The following is a 21925-nucleotide window of genomic DNA, read 5'->3' as shown; positions in this document are numbered from 1 at the left end:
TTCTTTGCATTATTATAAGAATGCTTAGGCAGACTTGATGTGAGATTTGTTACCAGATAACCACTGTTGTAAAAACAATGAACAAATAGGATATCCACTCAAAAAATAACACCATAACAACAACAACAACAACAACAACAACGACGACAACAGCAACAACAGCAACAGCAACAACAGCAACAACAACAACAACAACAGCAACAACAGCAACAACAACAACAACAACAACAACAGCAGGCATGTGTGTTTCTTTTTGGAAAGGGCGAGGGCACCAAGGCATTTCCTCATTGGTATTTAAGGGCACCCTCTGGGGGAATTGTAAATTTCTACTGAAAGCATTTCAAGGCCACCAAGGCAATGACCAGGGAGCAACGAAGGCAATCGCCTCAGTTGCCTCCGTGAAGCATCAGGCCTGCAGCAACAACAACAACAACAACAACAACAACAACAACAACAACAACAACAATGACAACAACGACAACAACAACAACAATGTCAGCAACAGGCACCATGATGACCATGCCCTAAGTAAGACCACAAATTTTCTCTCAGAACATTTTGGGCCCTTTTTTAAATAAAAAAAAATATTTACGTGCAACAAAAACACTGGTACCTGTTTTTGGCTCTTTGCAAAATTAATAGACTGTCGCCAAAACCACAGCCACTATGACTCTTCAGGGAATAGTCCAAATTGGCATGTGTAAAAATAGAGAGGTGTGGATTTAAAAGGAGTGAAGATGAGCTCATATGCCAATAGAACTTTTTGAGATATGGCGGACACAATGCTTCAACACTATTAGGTTTGGGTAAATTTGTCTGTATGCACCTAAACCAAACAGTACTTTCCTATCACGTCCGCCATACCTCAAAAAGGCTTATGGGAGACTTTTGAGACGCTGGCGGCAGCAGACATAACGTGCAAGACCCGGAATTTCATCTTGGAGAGAGAGCGAGACCGTTCTCATCTTGGAGAGAGGGCAAGGCCATTCTCATCTTGGGGAGAGGGCAAGGCCATTCTCATCTTTGGGAGAGGGCAAGGCCATTCTCATATTGGAGAGAGGGCCAATGCCATTCTCATCTTGGAGAGACGGCAAGGCCATTCTCATCTTGGAGAGAGGGCAAGGCCATTCTCATCTTGGAGAGAGGACAAGGCCATTCTCATCTTGGAGAGAAGGCCATTCTCATCTTGGAGAGAGGGCCATTCTCATCTTGGAGGGAGGGCCATTCTCATCTTGGAGAGAGGGCAAGGCCAATCTCATCTTGGAGAGAGGGCAAGGCCAATCTCATCTTGGAGAGAGGGCAAGGCCAATCTCATCTTGGAGAGAGGGCAAGGCCATTCTCATCTTGGAGAAGGCCATTCTCATCTTGGAGAGAAGGCAAGGCCATTCTCATCTTGAAGAATTAAAGGGCAATTCTCATTTTGCAAACGTCAAAAGTCTCATAAGTCTTAAAAGTCTATGGGAAACATTCAAAGGGGCACCATAAGGCCAATATTTTACAGATACATCTAAAGATGTGTCATCAGATGTGGCCTGAGTTTCATTCCAAGCCTGACATTGGTACATGAACTTTTACTTGGTTCTTTATCATGTATTGCCCTTTCACATAAAAACAGACACACTGACACCATGAGGGAATGTCAAGAAATGAAGTTAAAAAAAGGATTAAAGGCAAGCCACCCACTTAATCTACAAGTTAACAACAACCCAAGCGTAAAATGTCAAAGGGCACGTTAAAAAATGCAGTATAAGCAACAATGGCAATCAATGCAGCACTTCCATGAAAGCAATAGATGTAGAAATAACATGGTTGTACCTACCATCCGATGACATTTTGAAATATGTCATAAAACCTCATATCCTGTAAATAATACAAATTTCAGGAAACTTTATTAGTCACTGACTATCCCTCCTCACTGTGACAATGTCACTCACAAACCTTGTGCGGATGCTTTACAAATGTTGATGCCACAAATTCGCATAGAATAATTCGTAACAATTGACTTGTGCTCAACTCCTGGTGAAACATTCGCAGCGAAAACAGACGCGACGTCAAAGTATGTATTGCACTCACATTCGCAGGATGTATGAACCGAGTTATAGGGCTCAGTAAGGTAGAGCGCTGGCACTTTTTCCGGAGGCTGCAAGTTCGAGTCCCAGTCTAGTCAATTTAATAAGAAAAAAAGTTTAAACATTTAACGATGACAAACCTCGCTCAGAGCTGGAGTGCGCCGACAGTACTCTTTCTATCGCCTCGTACTGGGCCATCGTTGGTGACAGCGTCTCCTCGAAGGTCGGTATTGGGTACAGCCCCCTCGGACTCTGTATCTGTCTCAGCTGCTTGTAGTTGTTGTTGTTGGTGGAAGGCCTGGGCATAGGCTGAAGGGTCTGGAACGTCAGACTGGGACGCCCCTGTAGAAGTCTCTGCTGGCTGATGGGAGGGGGCATCGCCCGGCGGAGCTGCGCCTCTGTCTGGGCGGCGGACGGTGGGACGGAGGCTGACATGGACTGGGAGGGGAGGGTAAGGGCGGGGGAAGGGGCTGTCAGAGGGGGTGGTTTGGCGGGGAGCTGGATTTGTATTCTTGGGGTGGTGTTATCTGAACAAAGAAACAAAGAAAGCTGTAAGTTATAAAATTTGCCACAATTGCGACTGCATGAGAATGAAAAGACCTGAAAATACATAGCAGTATCTTTTTCTCGCCTACAGAAACCCCCAGAACTGAAACAAAATTGCAAAATTTTAACCAGTCAAACTACTTGTAGGGTATAATTTGTGTTCTTACCATTGATGTGTGTTATGCACTGTATACTGGGTTCTTATATATGTAAATTTTCAAAAATCCACAGTAGTCCGGCACCCCAAGATGCCATGCCAATCACCCGCTATGACAGGTTGATGTGAGGCCGATACCAGGCCCCCAAGGCAACAGAGACTTCCCAAGTGTGTTGATTCAGAGACAGAGAAATGTGTTTGGCCGACCCGTTTCATGTTTTATATAATTCTGCCGATTGCGCTCAAGTTGAAATTCCAGAAAAGAACGCTCCAAATAAACAATTCCAAGGTAGCAAGGAGGGTGTCATGTGTGTGTTGATTCTAGTTAACCCAAATTCCAGTGAATATTACACTTTTTTTACCAGTGACGTCCCCAAATTCAATCTTTACTACTTTCAGAAAACGTTCACAGTGGCTGTTTTGGTCTATTATTATAAGCACATGTGAGCTTATTTTATATTCTCATGTTGGTTATGAAAAAGACCGGTGGTTAAAGACTCAAAGTTTTTGATCAGTACGCTCTGATCAAAAAAATTATATATATAAAAACTGATAAAAAAAATATTAAAAAAAAAAGGCTGAGCATCTCATGTTCAAAACGCCAAAATAAAGAAGAGAAGTAGATCAAAGAGCAATACTTTTTCAAAAAAATTAACAAAACAAAATAACAGCTACTTTTTCTACTGAAAAACTCTGAATTCAGATACAACTCAGAAACAAGAAAAAAGCTCTTTTTTAACGGGATCAACACTTTCAATTCAATTCAGCTCAATTCAATTCAACAGTTCAAGTCTTCTCACTTGGTGTATCTCAACATATGCATAAAATAAAAAACCTGTTGAAATTTGAGCTCAATCGCCCGTCGAAGATGCGAGATAATAATGAAAGAAAAAACACCCTTGTCATACGAAGTTGTGTGCTTTCAAATGCTTGATTTTGAGACCTCAAGTTCTAAATCTGAGGTCTCGAAATCAAATTTGTGGAAAATTACTTCTTTCTCGAAAACCACTCCACTTCAGAGGGAGCCGTTTCTCGCGATGTTTTATACTATCAACCTCTCCCCATTACTCGTAATCAAGAAAGGTTTTATGATAATAATTATTTTGAGTAAATACCAATAGTGTCCACGATCTTTAAGACAAAATATAAACACTGAACATCTACTAATCACAACAGTACACTTGTTCCACAAGGTTTAAGTAAAGGTTAACCCACAATAGGATTACATATGATATTGTTTGCACACATTACACACAAAGCTCCCAAGACAAATACTGGGATAAACCAACTGTACTTGGGAGCTTAATTATGCACCTGTTTCGATATCAGTCATGATTCTTTGAAATTGCACACAAACAGCAGAAACTACCAGGAATGGAAACTTTGCCAGCGTTTATTTTAGAATTTCTAAAGTACTTAAAGGGACACCTTGCCTTGAAATGGGGGGGGGGGGGGGGTTGATCCACGAAAAACGTTTTCAAACTGTTTGTTATCAAATGCATACGGTTAGAAAGATGTTTTAAAAGAAGAATATAATGATATAGAAGGGTTTGCGGTAACACCATATCATGACTATCTCTAATGAGTTGGGGGTGGGCGTACTGATCGAAACGTTGAGTTGAAACCAACCGTTCTTTTTAAAACCACCCCAACTCATTAGAGATATTCTTTACATGGTGTTACCGCAAACCCTTCTACATCGTATTCCCACCATGCAAAGTTTCAAATCCTACTTAGAATATAATGATCCACACAAACATGCCTCGAGGTTGCGTGGTTTTCATTTTACTTTGCGAACTAACACAGTCGACCATTTTATGGCGCCAAAAACTTGACTCCACAAAATGGAATGCAGTGTTAGTTCATGGGGTATTTATAAGGAAAACCATGCAATTTCAATGCATATTTGTGTGGATCATTGGTTTTGACGCAAGGTTTTTTAAAACAAATATAAATAGTTTTTATATAGTGCAAAATTAAATACAGAAGGAACCACAACATGCAAACAATGAAAAATATAACTTATTTCACACATAAAAAGTCTTCAAAAAAGACTTGAACTGTTCTAGAGAGGAGCATCTTCTTTTAGGGATTTAATTCCTGAGTTCAGGAGATGCAACTTATGGACGAAAGAGAGAGTACAATTTGAAAATCAAACATCAGAGAACACAAACAAAGAAAAACAAGTTATCTTTGAAAAAGAAGGGAAAAAATGAAAATGTTGTTTTCTCAGTCTTACGATGGCACAGGTAGCCTATCCTTAAGGTCACAAACTACAAGTCATATATTCCATGTTCATGTCAGCTCTCATTAACATGATGGGGTTTTTAAAAAACTTAATTGGGAAACATTTTCAACCTTCATATATACACCAACTATTTTTTTCTGCAGCGAAACTGATTAAAATAACCCTCAGGGGAAAAAACTGCAGTGTACAAATATTGGATGTTAACTTTGAGTCAGTGTTGAAGAAGATATTCTTGAGGTAAAATGTGGACTATTCCATTTCATGTGGCAAAAAGCCTTGTGAAATGGAACAGCCCAATTAATTAATTAGCTGAGTGAATTTGTTCAGAAATTTAGTAAGTTTGTTTGTTTTCATTTTCATTTTCATTTTTGTTTGTAAATGCTACATTGAAAAGAATTGACAATTTGCAAATGCAATACATTCGGTATCTGTTTTATTTAACTTATTGTCTATTTGAATGTTTTTTAGTAGAAACAGAAAATCCTCCAGCCCAAACTGAAAATTCTATATAAAAAAAAATTTAAAAAAAAAAAACCTTCTAAATACACTGTGTGCAAGTCTCCCAGTTAACCAAACAAGAACACAGCAAATGAAGAATAGCTTTTTCTGAAATCAAATGTTTTGTTTTAAACTATAAAATTATTCATACACAATTTTTAACAAAAAAATAGTTTTACATAAAATTGTGTTAATTATTATTGAAACATAATTAAAACTCTGGGACAAAAATGACTAATTGATTATAACTTTTCACCTTTAAGCTATTTCAAAACCTGCGCTTGTGAGTTCGGTTACTGGTATACTTTTACAGCTCTGACTTATAGGTTGTGGGGTTGTTTTTTTATTCACCGAGTACAGCCCGGGGGCTTTTGTAACCCAGAACAAATATTTCTACCACTCGAGAGGAAAGATTACATTTCAGGAATGACTTGGACATGAAATCATTCTATGCAAATTGCAAGCCAACAATGTACAGGGCTTTTGGCTTCTCAATTGCCACAGTCAAAATGTTGAGTTGAGTTGAATTAAATTCTAGGTTTAACGAAAGTTTCAGAAACGACCTTTTTGCTGTATGTGTACTTGTAGGAGCAAGGTCTGTATTGCATGTATCAGTGCACGGCAAAGTTGTGATGGCATAAATATTCATGCCCATGCCCCCTCGCGCTTTGGTTGCCCCTCCCCTTTTTAAAGACTGGTTACCATCGCTCGTTACCAAGTAAGGGCTATGGGTGATTAGGGCAAGAAGATGGGCAAGGGGTAGACATGAGAAAAAGGCAAGTGGATGCAAGGGGCTAGGGGTTGGATTAGGGCAATGGGGTTGACAAAGGCAAGGGGTAGACATGGGCAAAAGGCGAGTGGAGACAAGGGGCAAGACAAGGGCAAAGGGATAGATTTAGGCAATGGGGTAGACTAGGGCAAGGGGTAGACGAGGGCAAAGGGGATAGACAAGGGCACGAGGGTAGACAAGGGCAAAAGGTCTTGAAGAGCAACAGGTAGATAAAGGCAAGATGTAGATAAGGGCAAGGGATAGAGAAGGGCAAAGGATAGAGAAGGGGTAGATAAGGGCAAGAAGGTAGAGAAGAGAGAGGGGGCAGACAAAGTCAACAAGGTCTTGACAGGTAGATGAGGGCAAGGCGGTAGAAAAAGGGCAGGTAGGAACTTTAAAACAGTGTTATAGTATTCCTCCAAGGGACCTTTACATTAAAGAATAATTCTAGCTTCTGCTATCCCTGCACCTCTAACCAAACTAACATGTTGATCACAATACCTTCCTAAACAAAGGTTTCAGAAAAGCCCCCCCCCCCCCCCCCTCCCCAAAATATGAAACAAACATCCAAGGCCACAAATATTTCTGAGAATATGCCTGAGGGGACTGGAAACATACTACAGATTGGTGGGGTGAATTGATAGCTTAACAATACCGACTGGGTCAGCTCCCCATAACACTGTGAGCTTAGGTTGAACTTCTCTGTGAACTCAACATACTTAACGGACCTGGTAAGGTTAAATCCTAGCACGTTCCGAGGAAAATCAGCACTCCAACAAATGTTCGATGAATTTGAGCTAGAAAGCCAGCCAGAATCAAGACAACAACAAATTGTTTTTCAATTCCAGAGGAAGAGGACAGTAGCAGACGGAAGAACAAGCAAAGGCAGTCTTATTTTTGGGGGGAAAAAATTGTGAAAATGGCTTTCTATTTCCAAAGGACAAGTCAGTGATGGCTTTACACCCAAATATCTTTCACATGACATACATGAACAGAGTGCTGCATTCCATGCTTTTGTCACAAAAAGGCAAAATCCTTTCCCATATCTACTCCAGTACAGAGATTTCCAATTGTTTGCCATTTTCAATGACATCTGATGGACAAAGTCATCATTTGGTAAGCTCTGTCTTGAATCATAGTAATTCCACAAATTTTAGGAATGAAATGAAGTAGGTTGGAATAGCATGTAATTTGTATAAGTGGGAGAACTTTTCAATCAAAGTGGCACGACTTGCTCGTACTTTGAAAAGCCGGCAGATCGAGAAGGCCTATGCTCACATAGAAGGGATTTATCATAGGAGGAGCACAGACCTTCTCTGCCAGGGGTATAAGAGGACAAGAGATGAGAAAAATAATTTGGAGCAAGACCCTGGGAGCATTTATAGACATAAAGAAGCAGCGTGAAAAGAACAAAAGAACAAAATCTACCTGGCAGACAGACACACACATGGTGTTAACGCAAACCAAAATATATATGATAAGGTCGATGATAAAAAAACAAGCCATAACAGTCCAACACGGTGAGCTAGGATGTACCTGTGGAACAATCTCACAATCCAGGCAAGAGAAAAGTTCAACAATCAGAACTGATGCTTCAGAGAGGTAGCGGTTCATTGACCACGGATTTTGTGAATTATCCAGCCTGATCAGACAAACATCTCTGTCTACCCGCCTACGCTCAAAATATGTTTTTTTTTATTTCTCCTTATATGTAACATTATATGCGAAACATCAATCAAGCTATACAATGCCTGTCAGATATCTATTTATTTCTTTTTTTGCCAGCCAGTACAGATTGGAGCATTTCTTAAACAATTTCGGCAAAACAAGTTGACGCCGTCAACTTTGACGGATAGGTTAAGTGAGACTTCAGTGCAGAATGCAGGAAGTGACTTTTTGTTATTTTTTTATTTTTATTTTTTTTTTTTTTCCTCCCGCAAATAAGTTTGATTCTTGAAGTGGTTTGCTTGAGGGTTTTGCAGTTTGCTTACTTAAAGCCATTGGACCCTTTCGGTTCATAAAAAAAAAAAAAAAAGTTCACAGATTTACAAATAACTTACAGGGTTTACAGAAGGCAATGGTGAAAGACTTCTCTTGAAATATTATTCCATGAAATGCTTTACTTTTTGAGAAAACAGCAAAACAATATAAATTCTCGTTAACGAGAATTACGGATTTATTTTAAACACATGTCATGACACGGTCAAACGCACGGAAACGAGGGTGGGTTTTTCCGTTGTTTTCTCCCAACTCCGATGACCGATTGAGCCTTAACTTTCACAGGTTTGTTATTTGATGTAGAAATTGTGGTACACAAAGTGTGGGCCTTGGACAACACTGTTTACCGAAAGGGTCCAATGGCTTTAAACTTTTAAACAAAATGTGTGGTTTTTTTTTTTAATTTTTTTTTTTTTACTAAACCAACTGTTAAGCTAGTCCAACAGTTAGGCCTACATACTCAATGTAGGTACAGTTAAACAAAACCAACACAATAGAAAAATTATATTCTTCAACACTGTAAAAACACACTGTGTGGACATGTGCTAGTCCATACAGTGTTTCAAGTCCCCACACAATGTGGACATCTTTTGTTCTCAGGTCCACACTTCACATGTAGCGTTGAAGCCGACAAACCAAGACCAAAAGTGTATTTTGACAAAGAGTTCAGACTAAGGCTTATCTGGAGTTAAGACGAGTTACTTGCCCTAACTTAGGACTAGCCTTAAGTTTTAAATAACTCCTATCTTTGTGAAGTTGATTTATACAAAGATAGTCCTGACTTAGGACGAGTCCTAGGACTCGTCCTAACTTAGGACTAGTAATAGGACTCTTTAGGGAGTAATAAAAACTTAAGGCTAGTCCGAAGTAAGGATGAGTAACTCATCCTAAATCGAGATATGACTAGTCTTAACTCTTTGTGAAATCCACCCCTGGGATCGATTTCAAAAGATAGTCCTAACTAAGGACTAATAATAGGACTGTTTAGAAGTAATACAAACTTTAGACTAGTCAAAAACTAGTTAACAAAAACAGGTCCCAAGTCAGGACGACTAACTCGTCCTAATAACTCGAGATAAGACCAGTCTTAACTCTTTGTGAAATCCACCCCTGGGGTCGATTTCACACAGATATTCCTAACTAAGGACTAGTCCGAGGACTCTTCAGGAGTTTGAAAAAACTAAAGGCTAGTCCCAAGTCAGGGAGAGTAACTTGTCCAAACTCGAGATAAGACTATTGTCTTAACTCTTTGTACAAATCGACCCCAGGCCCCTTTGCTTGACCCTGGATCTGAAACTCAGTCATGGTCACATTTGATTGCTCCCTTGAAGACGCCTCCACCCTCCCTCGGACTTAAGTCTCACTTTTACCAACAAATCCAAATCACAGCGTGTCAACTCCAATCATTGCTGTAATGGATCGATACAAGACGGAACAAGCCCTGAAGGGTCGCTGGAGTTGTAGACCAGACCGAACCTGTCAAGATTGACCAGTAGACAATTCTTAACAGGCAAATAATTTCATTCCTTCAAGTAAACACAACCTTCAGTGGTCTCAGTTTCTGTAGGGTTTGTGTGTATGCAATGTGCTTTCTTGTAAACTTTTTACTAATGGCGTCTGAAGCCATAATTACTAGTGCCGTGGTACCAAGGAGGCTTATGAAAACAGTCCTAATGGCAAACTTGCTCTAGAAGATGTTTTCTTAATTTATAAAAATACCAGCATTGAATATTATTCTTATTAAGAAAGAAAATATTCAGGCCAGGTTTGCAATTAAGTTCGAACCTTGTGTTTTGTATGTCTTTTTTTTAAGTGGGCGGGGGATTTGATTAAACTTGTTGTTTAAGGTCTGACGTACATGCAGGATATAATTCTTTGCAAGGTGTCTTTCTTCGACCTTATCTGTGTTTTTTTTCTTCAGGCTTCTCACCTTTTTTTCAGGATGAAACTCTTCCTTGAAATGTTTTCTTGGAAGGTGGGTTACAGTTTTGATTTGTTTGATTTGAGTAAAAGAAAACACAGTTGAGAAGTGTCTACTGGTCATTCTTGATGGGCTCGGTCTACAACACACATATGACCTTGGCACTGACAATATGCCCGTCTCATTTCTTGCTGAGCACAGAGACTTGCTAAGCAGTATTTTCTGCTCAATGGCTGTAAGAAATTTGGCCCTGAACTGATTCCAGTGTAAAAGGAATTAATACAAATTGAGGACTCAGGTGTTTTTTTAGCTTCTCCCCCCCCCCCTTCTCATCTTGATAAATCACGATAAGGTAAAAAAAACAAGCATCACGTACCACCATTCCATGAAACCTGGCCCTCAGTGTTAACAAAGCTAATCCTGATACTAAATCACATCACTTGGTCAAATAAAGCTGCTTTTGTTTATAAAAGTAATGAGGTCAGAGGCCGCGACCCCGTCCCGACCCCGTAATATCATACACACTATTGTTGCTGCACCGTTTGATGACGTGGGTAGGGTTGTAACCATGACAACAACTTGTTTGAAGTATGTGCCCTGTTGTTATTTATAGCGGGCGCATCATCTTACGCCCCTGTTGAGCTGGAACAGTCTATAGTATTAGGTTACAGTTATGTCAGTTGAGAACACCATCCAATGGTCTAGGAAGGCCTATCAATCATATCGGAGGCACCTGTCACATATTACAACAGACAGGTTCTTTTATTACCCCTTGCCTTCACTGACATCAACAGAGTTATTTATACACCGTTTGGATATAAATCATATCCTCTTAGTAGACTATTTAAAGAGAGTGGTGCAGCAGGTTGTCTTACAAGCCTACCTTACCTACCACCCCCCCCCCCCCAACGTTTTGGGTGACCAACCATACACCCCAACTGCAACCAAAGGACACAGAGGCAACCAAGGGCAACCAAAGATAACCAAAGGCAAACAGGAGCTACCAAAGGAAACCAAGGGCAACCAAAAGCAAAAGAAGACAACCAAAGGCAACAAAAGGTTATAGTAAGCAACCAAAGGCAACAAAAGGCAACTGAAGGCAACTGAAGGCAACCAAAAAATGCCAAGGGCAACCAAAGGCAGCAAGGGCAACCCAAGGCAGCCAAAGGCAACAAAGGGCAACCAAAGGCAACCAAAGACAACCAGAAGCTACCAGAAGTAACTCAAATGACCAAAGGCAACACAAGGCAGCCGATGGAACGCACATGCAACTTTTTTACTTAAATGTATTGACACAACTACTGTTCACACCCCTAGAAGTCAGTTGATGGTTGGTGACATTCATCTGCATTAAGTGCTTTACACTAATATCCGTGGATGGGCAAACACAAATAGTATACTAAATTAAGCTAAGCACAATGCACTTCCCAAAGCATACAGTTTAAATCGCAATGCAGACACATGCATCACGCCTGGAATTACACGGATGCCATGAGGGCTTTTGCCTCCAATGCCCCTGGTCTTGGCCTTCGAGCCCCTGCAAAAGTTTCTTGTGACTTTAGGATTTTAAAATGCAAGTGCCATTTGTAAAATGTAAATGGCCTTGCCCTTTCAAAGATGAAATTACAGGCCTGATGGATTTATTGGGCAAAGAATGAGCTTATCAGGAAGTAGATGAGAGAAGGTTACTTACTTGGGGATGAAGTAGGAGGTCGTGGCTTGAGGGGGATGGAACTCAGCCCTTGGGGTATCCTTCTTGGGAGTAGAGAAGGTGGGAAGGTCCGCCTCGTTGGACTCAGTGTACTCATCGGAGGATGAGGGTAAACCACAACCCTGTGGAGAGGATAGAAATACAGACATTCATAATAATAATAACAAATGTATTGTATTGTATATTATTTTATTACAAAACTGGAACAGACCCATTACTTGGGGGAGGGTAACAACAGTATAATATTAAACAACAACTAGTGAAGAAGTCGTACGGAAAGGAGTGTTAAAGACAATGGACATTTTTCCCGAAGGAGGAAAACTGGAAGGTCTGAAAAACCCTTGTGGCACAGCAGAGACCAAACGCACAACTCAACTCACATATGGCCCTGGCCAGGTATCGAACCGGGGTCACCTTGGTGAGAGGCGAGTGTGCTTTACGCACAAGCCAACCAACTATGCCCCCAAAGCTAAATCAATCACAAGAACCATCTCAGCTCTCACAGGTACTCTCTCACTAATAGTCCAACTAACCTTTCTCTACTGTCGTCCAAGTTCCCAACGGAGTGTGATGTCGTGTTATGAGGACTTCCCATGCTGTGAACTGGGGATGGATGATTGCTGTAGCTGGACGCCCCCGTTGCCGTCCCACTACGACTCGACTGAGCACTGGAGAACATACCTAGAGAATGACAACAGATACAGTAACGTAACTAAGATGGAGACTACTTGATAAGATGTCTTATAGACATTAATAATAATAATAATACAAGCCATTTATATGGCGCATAAAGCAGGAGCCTCTATGAGCAACACAAAACATAAATCAATCAAAAAATATACTAAAAGCAATTGTTGCAAAAGAAAGATTCAAACAAATGAGTCTGTAAAAGTCCCTTGAAAATCTGATGAGAGTCAGCTTGACGAATATGAAGAGGTAAGTCGTTTCATAATGAGGATGCAATGAAGTGGAAGGCTCTTTGACAAGAGGGGGCAATCTTAAAAAAAGGTAAGAAGTTACAAAACTTGTGAAATTGCGGGTACAACTCCCCTTCCCAACCCAACCCTTCTCAATATACCCTCACCCATTATCTTACCAGGGTACATGTCTGATGAGGTACCAGGCATGGATGAATGAGGCGACCTCCCTAGCCCACTGTGCTAAGCTCCATGGGACTATCCACAACTAATCCCGAACCCCCCTCCCCAACCCTTCCCAATATACCCTCGCCCATTATCTTACCAGGGTACATGTCTGATGAGGTACCAGGCATGGATGAATGAGGCGACCTCCCTAGCCCACTGCGCTAAGCTCTATGGGACTATCTACAACTAATCCCGAACCCCCCTCCCCAACCCTTCCCAATATACCCTCACCCATTATCTTACCAGGGTACATGTCTGATGAGGTGCCAGGCATGGATGAATGAGGCGACCTCCCTAGCCCACTGTCACTGAGCTCCATGGGACTATCGGCAAGAGAGATTGGGTGATGAAGTGGCTGGATCGTCAGACAATCCGTTAGGATGTCTTGTGGATGACCAAATTCATCTCGTGTCCGCAACTAGAAGAATAATAAGAATAAGAATATCAGATTAGAGGAATTTCATGGTGAGGTATCAATATATATTTGGGTTGCTGTAACACCAAGTGTGTATCTACTTGCCAGGTAGAGTTTGCCCAGGTAGTAGCTAAAAAGCAGGACAGTTCTTTTCAGAACTGAGAAGGCTCCCTAAAAATGTGAAAAATCTACTCCACGATAAGATAATATATAGCAAGACAGTTCTCTAAAGAACAAACTCTACCAGGCAAGTAGATACACATAACCACAAACCAAATATATAATAATACCACAGCATAAACCTAGTAACTAATCAGGACTAAAAATATATTTTTCGTACTAGGCCTAATGTTTATTTTCTTTATAATAAGAGGAAGGATTTTTGCTGTGGAATACAACAGCACAAATCAAGTAACTACACAAGACTAAAAATATATTTTGTACTAGGCCTTCTGTTTATTTTAAGTAATATTTTTACCTTTTTACAGGCCTAATTCTGCCAAGTCTTGTCACTATTTGTATTATTTTATCTTGGGTGTATTTTGTCTAAATAGTATGAGGGCCCCAAATGGCAAGGTGTGCTGGATGGGTCACCCTCATTAAATGGCCTATCGTTAACAAAAATTAAAATGTAAAAAAAATGGGGGGAAAATTGAGGACTATAAATACATTATAAAAACATTCAAAAAAACATATTTTAAAGGGGAAACATCTACATACGAAAGATACAGTTGTAAAAATACAAAAGATACAGTTGTAAAAATCCAGAAAATAGAATAGTTTGGGGGAACCCACTTTTTACCCACAGGACTGAAAATGGACAGACAGAATATTATAAAAACAGAAGAAGGCGTTAAGTAAGTCATAAGTGAACTTATACACAAGACTATATTTGTCAAATGTACACAAGAGAACAATATTAATACAAATTTATACCGCGCTTAAAGACAGTGGACACTATTGGTAATTGTCAAAGACCAGTCTTCTCACTTGGTGTATCTCAACATATACATAAAATAATAAACCTGTGAAAATTTGAGCTCAACTGGTTGTTAAAGTTGCGAGATAATAATGAAAGAAAAAACAACCGTGTCACACAAAGTTGTGTGCTTTCGGATGCAAGTTGACTTCGAGACCTCATCTAATTCTGAGGTCTCGAAATCAAATTTGTGGGAAATTACTTCTTTCTCGAAAATTACGTTACTTCAGAGGGAGCCGTTTCTCACAGTGTTTTACACTATCAACATCTCCCCATTACTCGTTACCAAGTAAGGTTTTATGCTAATAAATATTTTGAGTAATTACCAATAGTGTCCACTGCCTTTAATACTACATTTCTAAGCGCATGGTGCTGGTGTCCTGGTAAAGACTAGTATACCAGGGCAACAGCACCAAAAACAAAGAACATTATACATGTAAAAACAAAATAAGCAGAACAAAAGCAGAAATAAACATGAGAAAGGGTGGGCCGAGAAACATTCCTTACACAATTTTTAAGACATTATATGAACAGAAAACATAATCGAAAGGGGATATGTCAACGCAAATATTTACAAGATTATTTGAAATCTACAGATATTTGAAATCTACGCAGGAGAATAGTTAGGCACAGAAAAATTAATTCACATAACTCTGTTGAAAATGGACAAAGAAATTACAAAGAGAGCAAATATATGCAAGAATGTTACATTATATGTATACACAAATATATTATAAAATCCAAAACATATTTGAAAAGGGTGATTCCACAATGAAAGTTTCATACAAGACTATAAAAGATGAAAGACGAAGTTGTAAAAATTCTAAGGAGAACCAAAAAATGTCAAAATTATGCATGTCTTAAAATGGAAAATACAATAATGAAAGAAACAAACAAGATCGTTACAAAATATAAATATATTATGAAGATAGAAAACAATAAATGTATAACCAAAATTCATTGAAGAGATATGATGCAGTTGTAAAAAAAAAAATTGTGACAAGAAAAGGGTGCGGGAACAATCATTCCAGTTACTCCGAATGACTAAAAATTTACAGTTTGCTGAGAGGGGTTTGCGGTGTTACCGCAAGCCTTTCTCAGCTAAACTTCAACCATGCACAGTTTCAAATCCTACATACAATTAGGGAAACAAATCACAAAGAAACATAATCAACATAGAAATCACTTTTAACAAAGAGTGAAAGACTGAAAAAAATTGAAGACAAGAAAAACGCTAGCAAGAATATCACAAATACGTAGATTAATCAATATAAAAAACACTTTTTTAAAGTAGGGCTGGTCTGCAGGAGTTTCACATACACACTGATGAAAAATATACTGCTGTGGGAAAAAGAATGGTAAATAAAAGTAACTGTTGACACCAACAAACAAGTCAAAATCTTTAGACTAACCTTCTTTCTAGCTTGTTGGTCTTTTGCCGTGTGGGCTTTGACATGCTTCCGTAGCGAGCTGGGATCTGTGTATCTCTTCGTGCACCCTGGTATTTGACACGCATAAGGTTTCTAAAATCAGACAAAAAAGACCAAAAAAAATAATTAAAAAATTAAGGAAAGTGGGTCAAGGAAAGTGACATCATTCGTCTCCTGACGATGACTTGAGCAAGCTAGTCGAAACAATGAGACCAAATTGAGAACTCACTCTGCAGTAGTGAAGTTAATAACGATCCTATAAGCTAAAGTAGAAGGCAGTGGACACTTTCGGTAATTACTCAACAAATTATTAGCATAAAACATTTCTTGGTAACGAGTAATGGGGAGAAATGGATGGTATAAAACATTGTTAGAAACGACTCCCTCTGAAGTAATGTAGTTTTCGAGAATGAAGTAATTTTCCACAAGTTTGATTTCGGGACCTCAGATTTAGAATTTGAGGTCTCGAAATCAAGCATCTGAAAGCATGCAACTTCGTGTGACAAGGGTGTTTTTTTCTTTCATTATTATCTCGCAACTTTGAGGACCGATTGAGCTAAACCTTTCACAGGTTTATTATTTTATGCACATGTTGAGATACACCAAGTGAGAAGACTGGTCTTTGACAATTACCAATAGTGTCCAGTGTCTTTAAGAGAGAGAGATTCACAGAAACTCAAGCGTACAAAATGCTGGGAGGAAATTTTCTTTACGCCCTGGACAAGCAATGACTGATACGGTGCAAAACAAAAATGGGTTGGATTTTGTTGACTAAATATGACTACAGAAGCAGTGACTTCATTCGGAAATTATAGGCGAGTCGCAGAAAACTCAAAATGCTGAAAGGAAATTTTTTTTCTGTCGTGAACTGCTACGGTGGAAAATGAAAGTGGAGGCTCTTTGTTGACTAAACATGACTACACAGACAGTGACTTCACTCGGAAATAATTGCTTTATCTAACAAAATATGGAAACCCACAGAAGAAAAAAAAAGCCGACTTGTTGACTTATTTAACCAACAATGCCTTAATCTGCGTAACCCGGCGACCTTGTTACCGTCTGAGTCAGGGAGTTTCTACCCAGGCACTTCGCCTGTGCACCACGCTCGGCCGCGACACCCGCTGTGCAATCAGCCATGAAGCACGATCACGACTCCGATTTCAATCGGGGTTCAACCCCACGATATTAACACGTTCACAGACAGTGAAAAAACAAAATTAGATCATAAACTTTGTGTAACAAAATGTGACGAAATGTTTATGGGTTGTTTGGACAAGAGAATGTGATGATTTGTTTCCACAGTTTAACATCACTGCTACTGTATCTAAAAATTCAGAATTTGATGCAGTTTTTATAAATGCATAATTTATATTTTCTTAAAATTGCTTTTGTGTTTGTGTAGGGCCCTACAGATTTAAACCCGTTTATTTTTAATCTTTTTTAACTTTCTAAAAACTTTGTAAATTTGAGTGTTTTCTTGTTCAAATAAAATAAAGAGTTAATAATAATAATGATAAATGTAACCCGGTTACATAATATCAAAACCAGGCCTGATCAAAACTTCAACAAATAATTGACAAATTTTGTCACAAAGAATTTTAAAAATTGGCTCTGAGACCAGGGTGGCTTAGCACATAAGTTTTTTATACTAACAATTATTTTGAGTTAATACCAATAGTGTCCAGTGCCTTTAAGTGAATGAAATTTGTTCGCTTGTTATCCCCCGATAAAATCTGGTTCTCTTTGAGAGCCCCGGCTGGAGCTTGTGTTTTTGTCCTCCTCGCAAACCTGCTGTCAGATTCCAAGTGGAATCGAGACCGGAGACAGACTTATAATGGCTGAAACATAGACTCCAGGAATGCCGAGGTCAAGAGCAAAAGGTTCTAACCCTGACTCCTCACAGGTTCAAGAAACCTTTCTATATTTATTCCTTTTTGGCACATTAGGGGTTTGTTGAGTATATCTTCACCATCTGTTACATGAAACACTGGATGGAGAGAGGGGGGAGGGGCTGAAATGGTGTTCGGGAATAACAGGAAGTCATGTTACTTGTAAAAGAATCTGAGGAAATACAGCTGTGGAATTTTTATTCCTGTACTTGTTTTTTTGTTTTTTTGGTTTTTTTTTTCACTTTGTCCCCCCCCCCCTTTTTTTTCTACTTCTGAGAATGTTGAGGGTTTAGGGAAAGAAGTGGCTGGATTTTAGTAGGTGCTGCACACCTGTCACATGTCTGGAAAGGTATTTTGATGTAGATGAATAACGACCGAGGGGCTTTGAATTCTTCTGTAAATGCTATTACTAAGTTTCATAGAAACTTTGCAAGTCTTGTATTTTGCCTTGTCTCTTGTCCATGTACGTATTTGACTTTATTATAGATTGACAAGCATGCTCAGGGAAGGTGGGTGATCAAGGAAACGTCGGGGCAAGGCCTTTCTTTTCACGATAAATGTCCTAGCCTCCATCTTCCACAAAGCATAAGATTCATCTGAAGATGACTTGTCAAATTGGCCATAGTGACTTCACACTTATAATGTCACACTTTGGTTATAGGAACTAAAATTGATACAAGGCTTAAAGGGTACTGGACACTATTGACAAATTACTCAAAGTAATTGTTGCATTCAACAACTTCTTTGGTAAACCAGCAATGGAGAGTTTTAAATAGTATAAAACATTTGGAGAAAGGGCTCCCTCTGAAGAAAAATATTTTTTAAGAAAGAGTTTATTTCTCACTAAAATATTAACAGACTTCAGGCCTGAAGCCTTTTTATTCAGCACACAAATCTCTACAACAAGGGTGTTTTTTTTTTCATTATTCTCTTACGACTCCAATGACCATTTGAGTCCAAATTTTTTGAGATTTGTTATTTTTTGCATATGTTGGGATACACAAAGTGAGAAGACTGGTCTTTGACAATTACCAAAGGTATCCAGGGGTGGATTCCTCAAAGAGTAAAGACTTGTTGTATCTTGAGTTAGGACGAGTTACTCATCCTAACTTAGGACTAGCCTCAAGTTTTTAATATCTCCTAGGAACGTATGACTAGTCCTAAGTTAGGACTAGTCCTAAATGTTACTCTTTGTGAAATCGACCCCAGTGCTTTTAATGACTTGTCTAAGGTCCACAAAGTCTATTCACACTTATCCACACAACAGCAATTTAACTGGGGTCCCTTGTTTAATTTTAGCATGGTTGTAAAATGTAGCAATGTTTGATAAGATTTTGCAAGAGATCTTGGACAGTAGAAAAAAAAGTTCCTTTCACATGAGGTACGTTTTTTAAATTATGTTACAACCATGCTACAATTTAGCAAGGGATCCTTGCTAAATGTCTCCAATGTGAAAGGGGCTAAAGTCAGCATCGAGTCAGCACAACTATCTCATCAGTCCAAACCACCTGTCTCAATCTCAGAGTCCTGCAGTCCCAAGAAACAACTTGATAAACCCAGATAACCACAAACAGATTATCTGCAAAATCCCAGTGCTACCTGACAAATTGTCAACATTACTATCCTAATGATGATTTCGCCCTTTGGCTATTTTGTTCCTCCTCTGCTTTTTTTTCCCCCTATTTATTTTATCCTCACAAGTTCGCCTGCATTTGAGTTCCCGATAGTACAGCATCCCCCTTCATAACCTTCCCCAGCGGACCAACTATGTTCGCATAGCACTTGAAATGTAATCATTGCGTTGACAGCAGTGCCATGTGCTATTGGCTTTACAAAAATAATGAGATGGGGTCCAGATTTGGCAGGGGTCTGGTGCATGGATCACTAGACCCCAGACAGTGGTAGCTGCACTGGAGTAACTTAGTATTGGGTTTTATATAGGTATGTAAACCTGGGGCTTGCGTGCTTCTGGTAATTCTACGATGACAGAGTGAAATCATGGACACATTTTTTTCAAGAAACTGGAGGAAAAAACTTATAGAAAAACAGTTAATGGGTTTTTCATCTGTTCAGAATGAGAGGTGATGTTTGAGGTTGGTTAGAGGTCCGACGAAAAGGGGAGAGTCAAACAAATTCCAACTACTCTCAAGAAGTGTTGGAGTCCCATTTGCAGAAACTCCAAGGAGTGAAAACTTTAAGGGGCAAACTACAGCGGGGAAGGGGCATGAGGAGAGTGAAATACACCAGGATGACAATACAGGCCTGATACTTCATATCCATGGAGGCAACCAAATTGGTTGCCTCTGTGCCCCCTGTCATTGCCTTGGTGCCCTTAAAATGCTCTCGTAGAAATTTACAATTTCCCTCATAGTGTGCCCTTTAGGAGATAACACCTTGGTGCCCTTGCCCTCCCAAAAACGAAACCTGCAAAGCCACTGTGTATTTGAAAGAGGGGCGGGCATGGGAGGGGGCAAAAACTTCCAACCACTCTCCAGAACTGGGTGGAATCCCAGTTGCAGAAACTTTGAGGAATGAAACATGGGGGTGGGGTGAACTAGAGTGGGGAAGGGGAAAATGAGAAGAGTTAAGGAAATAACAGGGGTGGGAATATACAAAACAATAATAAATAATAAAAAAGGGACAACATCCAATTTATTCATTTTTTAATTCTGGTTGTGAAGCCAAGGACCATGAGAAAGGCAAGCTTCATTTATGTACTAGCCAAGCCAAGAACCCCATGGAAAGAAGACAAGGAAGGAAGTTTTAGATGTAGGAGGAACAATGGAAACCCAAACATCAATCCATTGTTTTCTAAAGATATGAATACTAAAAAAAAGATCTGAACTGGGAAAAAGTGAAGTAAACCTTCAAATGAAACCATTAAAGTGCATCAACCTTCAACCTCAAACTTCATTTCTGGACAAAAAAATAGACGAACTTTGCAGCCATAGTTTGAAGGGGTGAAGGAAAAAAGAAGAAAAACAACCCCTGACCATTGAAGGTAACCATGGCAAAGACGCCAACAAGGTCTGGTATCCCGTCTCATAACAACCCTACTGTTTCAACATTCACAGGAATTCACATTCACTTGGGAATACTAAAGTTATTAAAGAAAATGCACCCATAGGACTACTATTAATAACTGGAGTGGAAATTGAAGATTATTCCAGTCCCATTTTAGAAACTAACACTCGGCCATAAAAAAATATCAAACCAGAACAAATCTTTCTGGGTTTTTTTTTCTAGAAGAGTATGTGGATTTTGAAATTCCTTGAGGATTGGTAGTAAAATCCAAGGCTGATGCAAGGATTAGTAGTCACATTGAATCAAGATTCTCAAATATTGGCAAGTATGGACAGTCCCTTGTTTCTCAGACTTGTATACCACCCTTGCGTTGCCGCTGCCCACTTGCAGTATTTAAGTGGCTTTTTTCAAAGCAACAATCGCAGGTTTTTGAGGGGAGAAAAAAAACATACTAAAAATATGCACTTTGAATGTTGTCACTGCCAACTCCGAGATTCAACGAGTGACTCTAGGGTTTTGAATTTTTTATTTTATTTGTAAGGAGCGCGGAGGAGGAGCGCGTGCATGATCGCATTCTTTTAAAATGAAGGCGTGGTTTCATAAAAATTATTATTTTATATTCAAGCCCAAAAGAATATGATCTCTTCATGTTTCGCGGAGCTGAATTTTTTCAGATTTTTATGAGGGACGTTATATATAGACTCATTTTTTTTAATCGTTATTTTTGTAACATTTGCTTTATATATTTTAGGTTTGTTCATTTCATTGTTTTATGAGATACATAGATCATGCATTATGCACTATAAAAAATATGTTCAAAACAAAAACATTTTAAAGAAGTAGTTTTTGTACACACTTTTGATGTTTTAACATAGTTAACAAGTTTCAGGTCAAACTGGTAATTGTCAAAGACCAGTCTTCTCACTTGCTGTATCTCAACATATTCATAAAATAACAAACCTGTGAAAATATAAAATCAGTTGGTCTTCGAAATTACGAGAGAATGACGGAATAAAAAAAACACCCTTTGTGCTTTCAGATGCTCGAATTCAATTCAAATATTTGAGTGAGACATTACTCAAAAACTATATTACTTCAGAAATCTAAGGACCTTATAACAATGAAA

The 21925-nt window shown here is 39.1% G+C and overlaps 1 protein-coding gene across 4 annotated transcripts in view; it reads right to left on the bottom strand.

Annotated features, from left to right (window-relative positions):
• Positions 1-21925, bottom strand: part of LOC139946200 (zinc finger protein GLIS3-like) — a 90011-nt gene that overhangs the window by 7373 nt on the left and 60713 nt on the right. Inside the window, exons 5-10 of one of the 4 annotated variants that reach the window (XM_071943823.1) lie at positions 15869-15979; positions 13353-13480; positions 13160-13206; positions 12451-12598; positions 11900-12039; positions 2210-2596 (exon numbers count right to left, since the gene is read on the bottom strand). In XM_071943823.1, coding sequence (XP_071799924.1) covers positions 2210-2596; positions 11900-12039; positions 12451-12598; positions 13160-13206; positions 13353-13480; positions 15869-15979 — 961 coding nt within the window. Of the gene's footprint in view, positions 1-1819; positions 1861-2209; positions 2597-11899; positions 12040-12450; positions 12599-13013; positions 13061-13159; positions 13207-13305; positions 13481-15868; positions 15980-21925 lie in introns of all 4 variants that reach the window. The other 3 variants (XM_071943822.1, XM_071943824.1, XM_071943821.1) reach the window with 3 other exon arrangements.

Source organism: Asterias amurensis, chromosome 13, assembly GCF_032118995.1.
Source record: "Asterias amurensis chromosome 13, ASM3211899v1".
NCBI lineage: Eukaryota > Metazoa > Echinodermata > Asteroidea > Forcipulatida > Asteriidae > Asterias > Asterias amurensis.
This window is presented reverse-complemented; position numbering and strand designations above follow the sequence as displayed.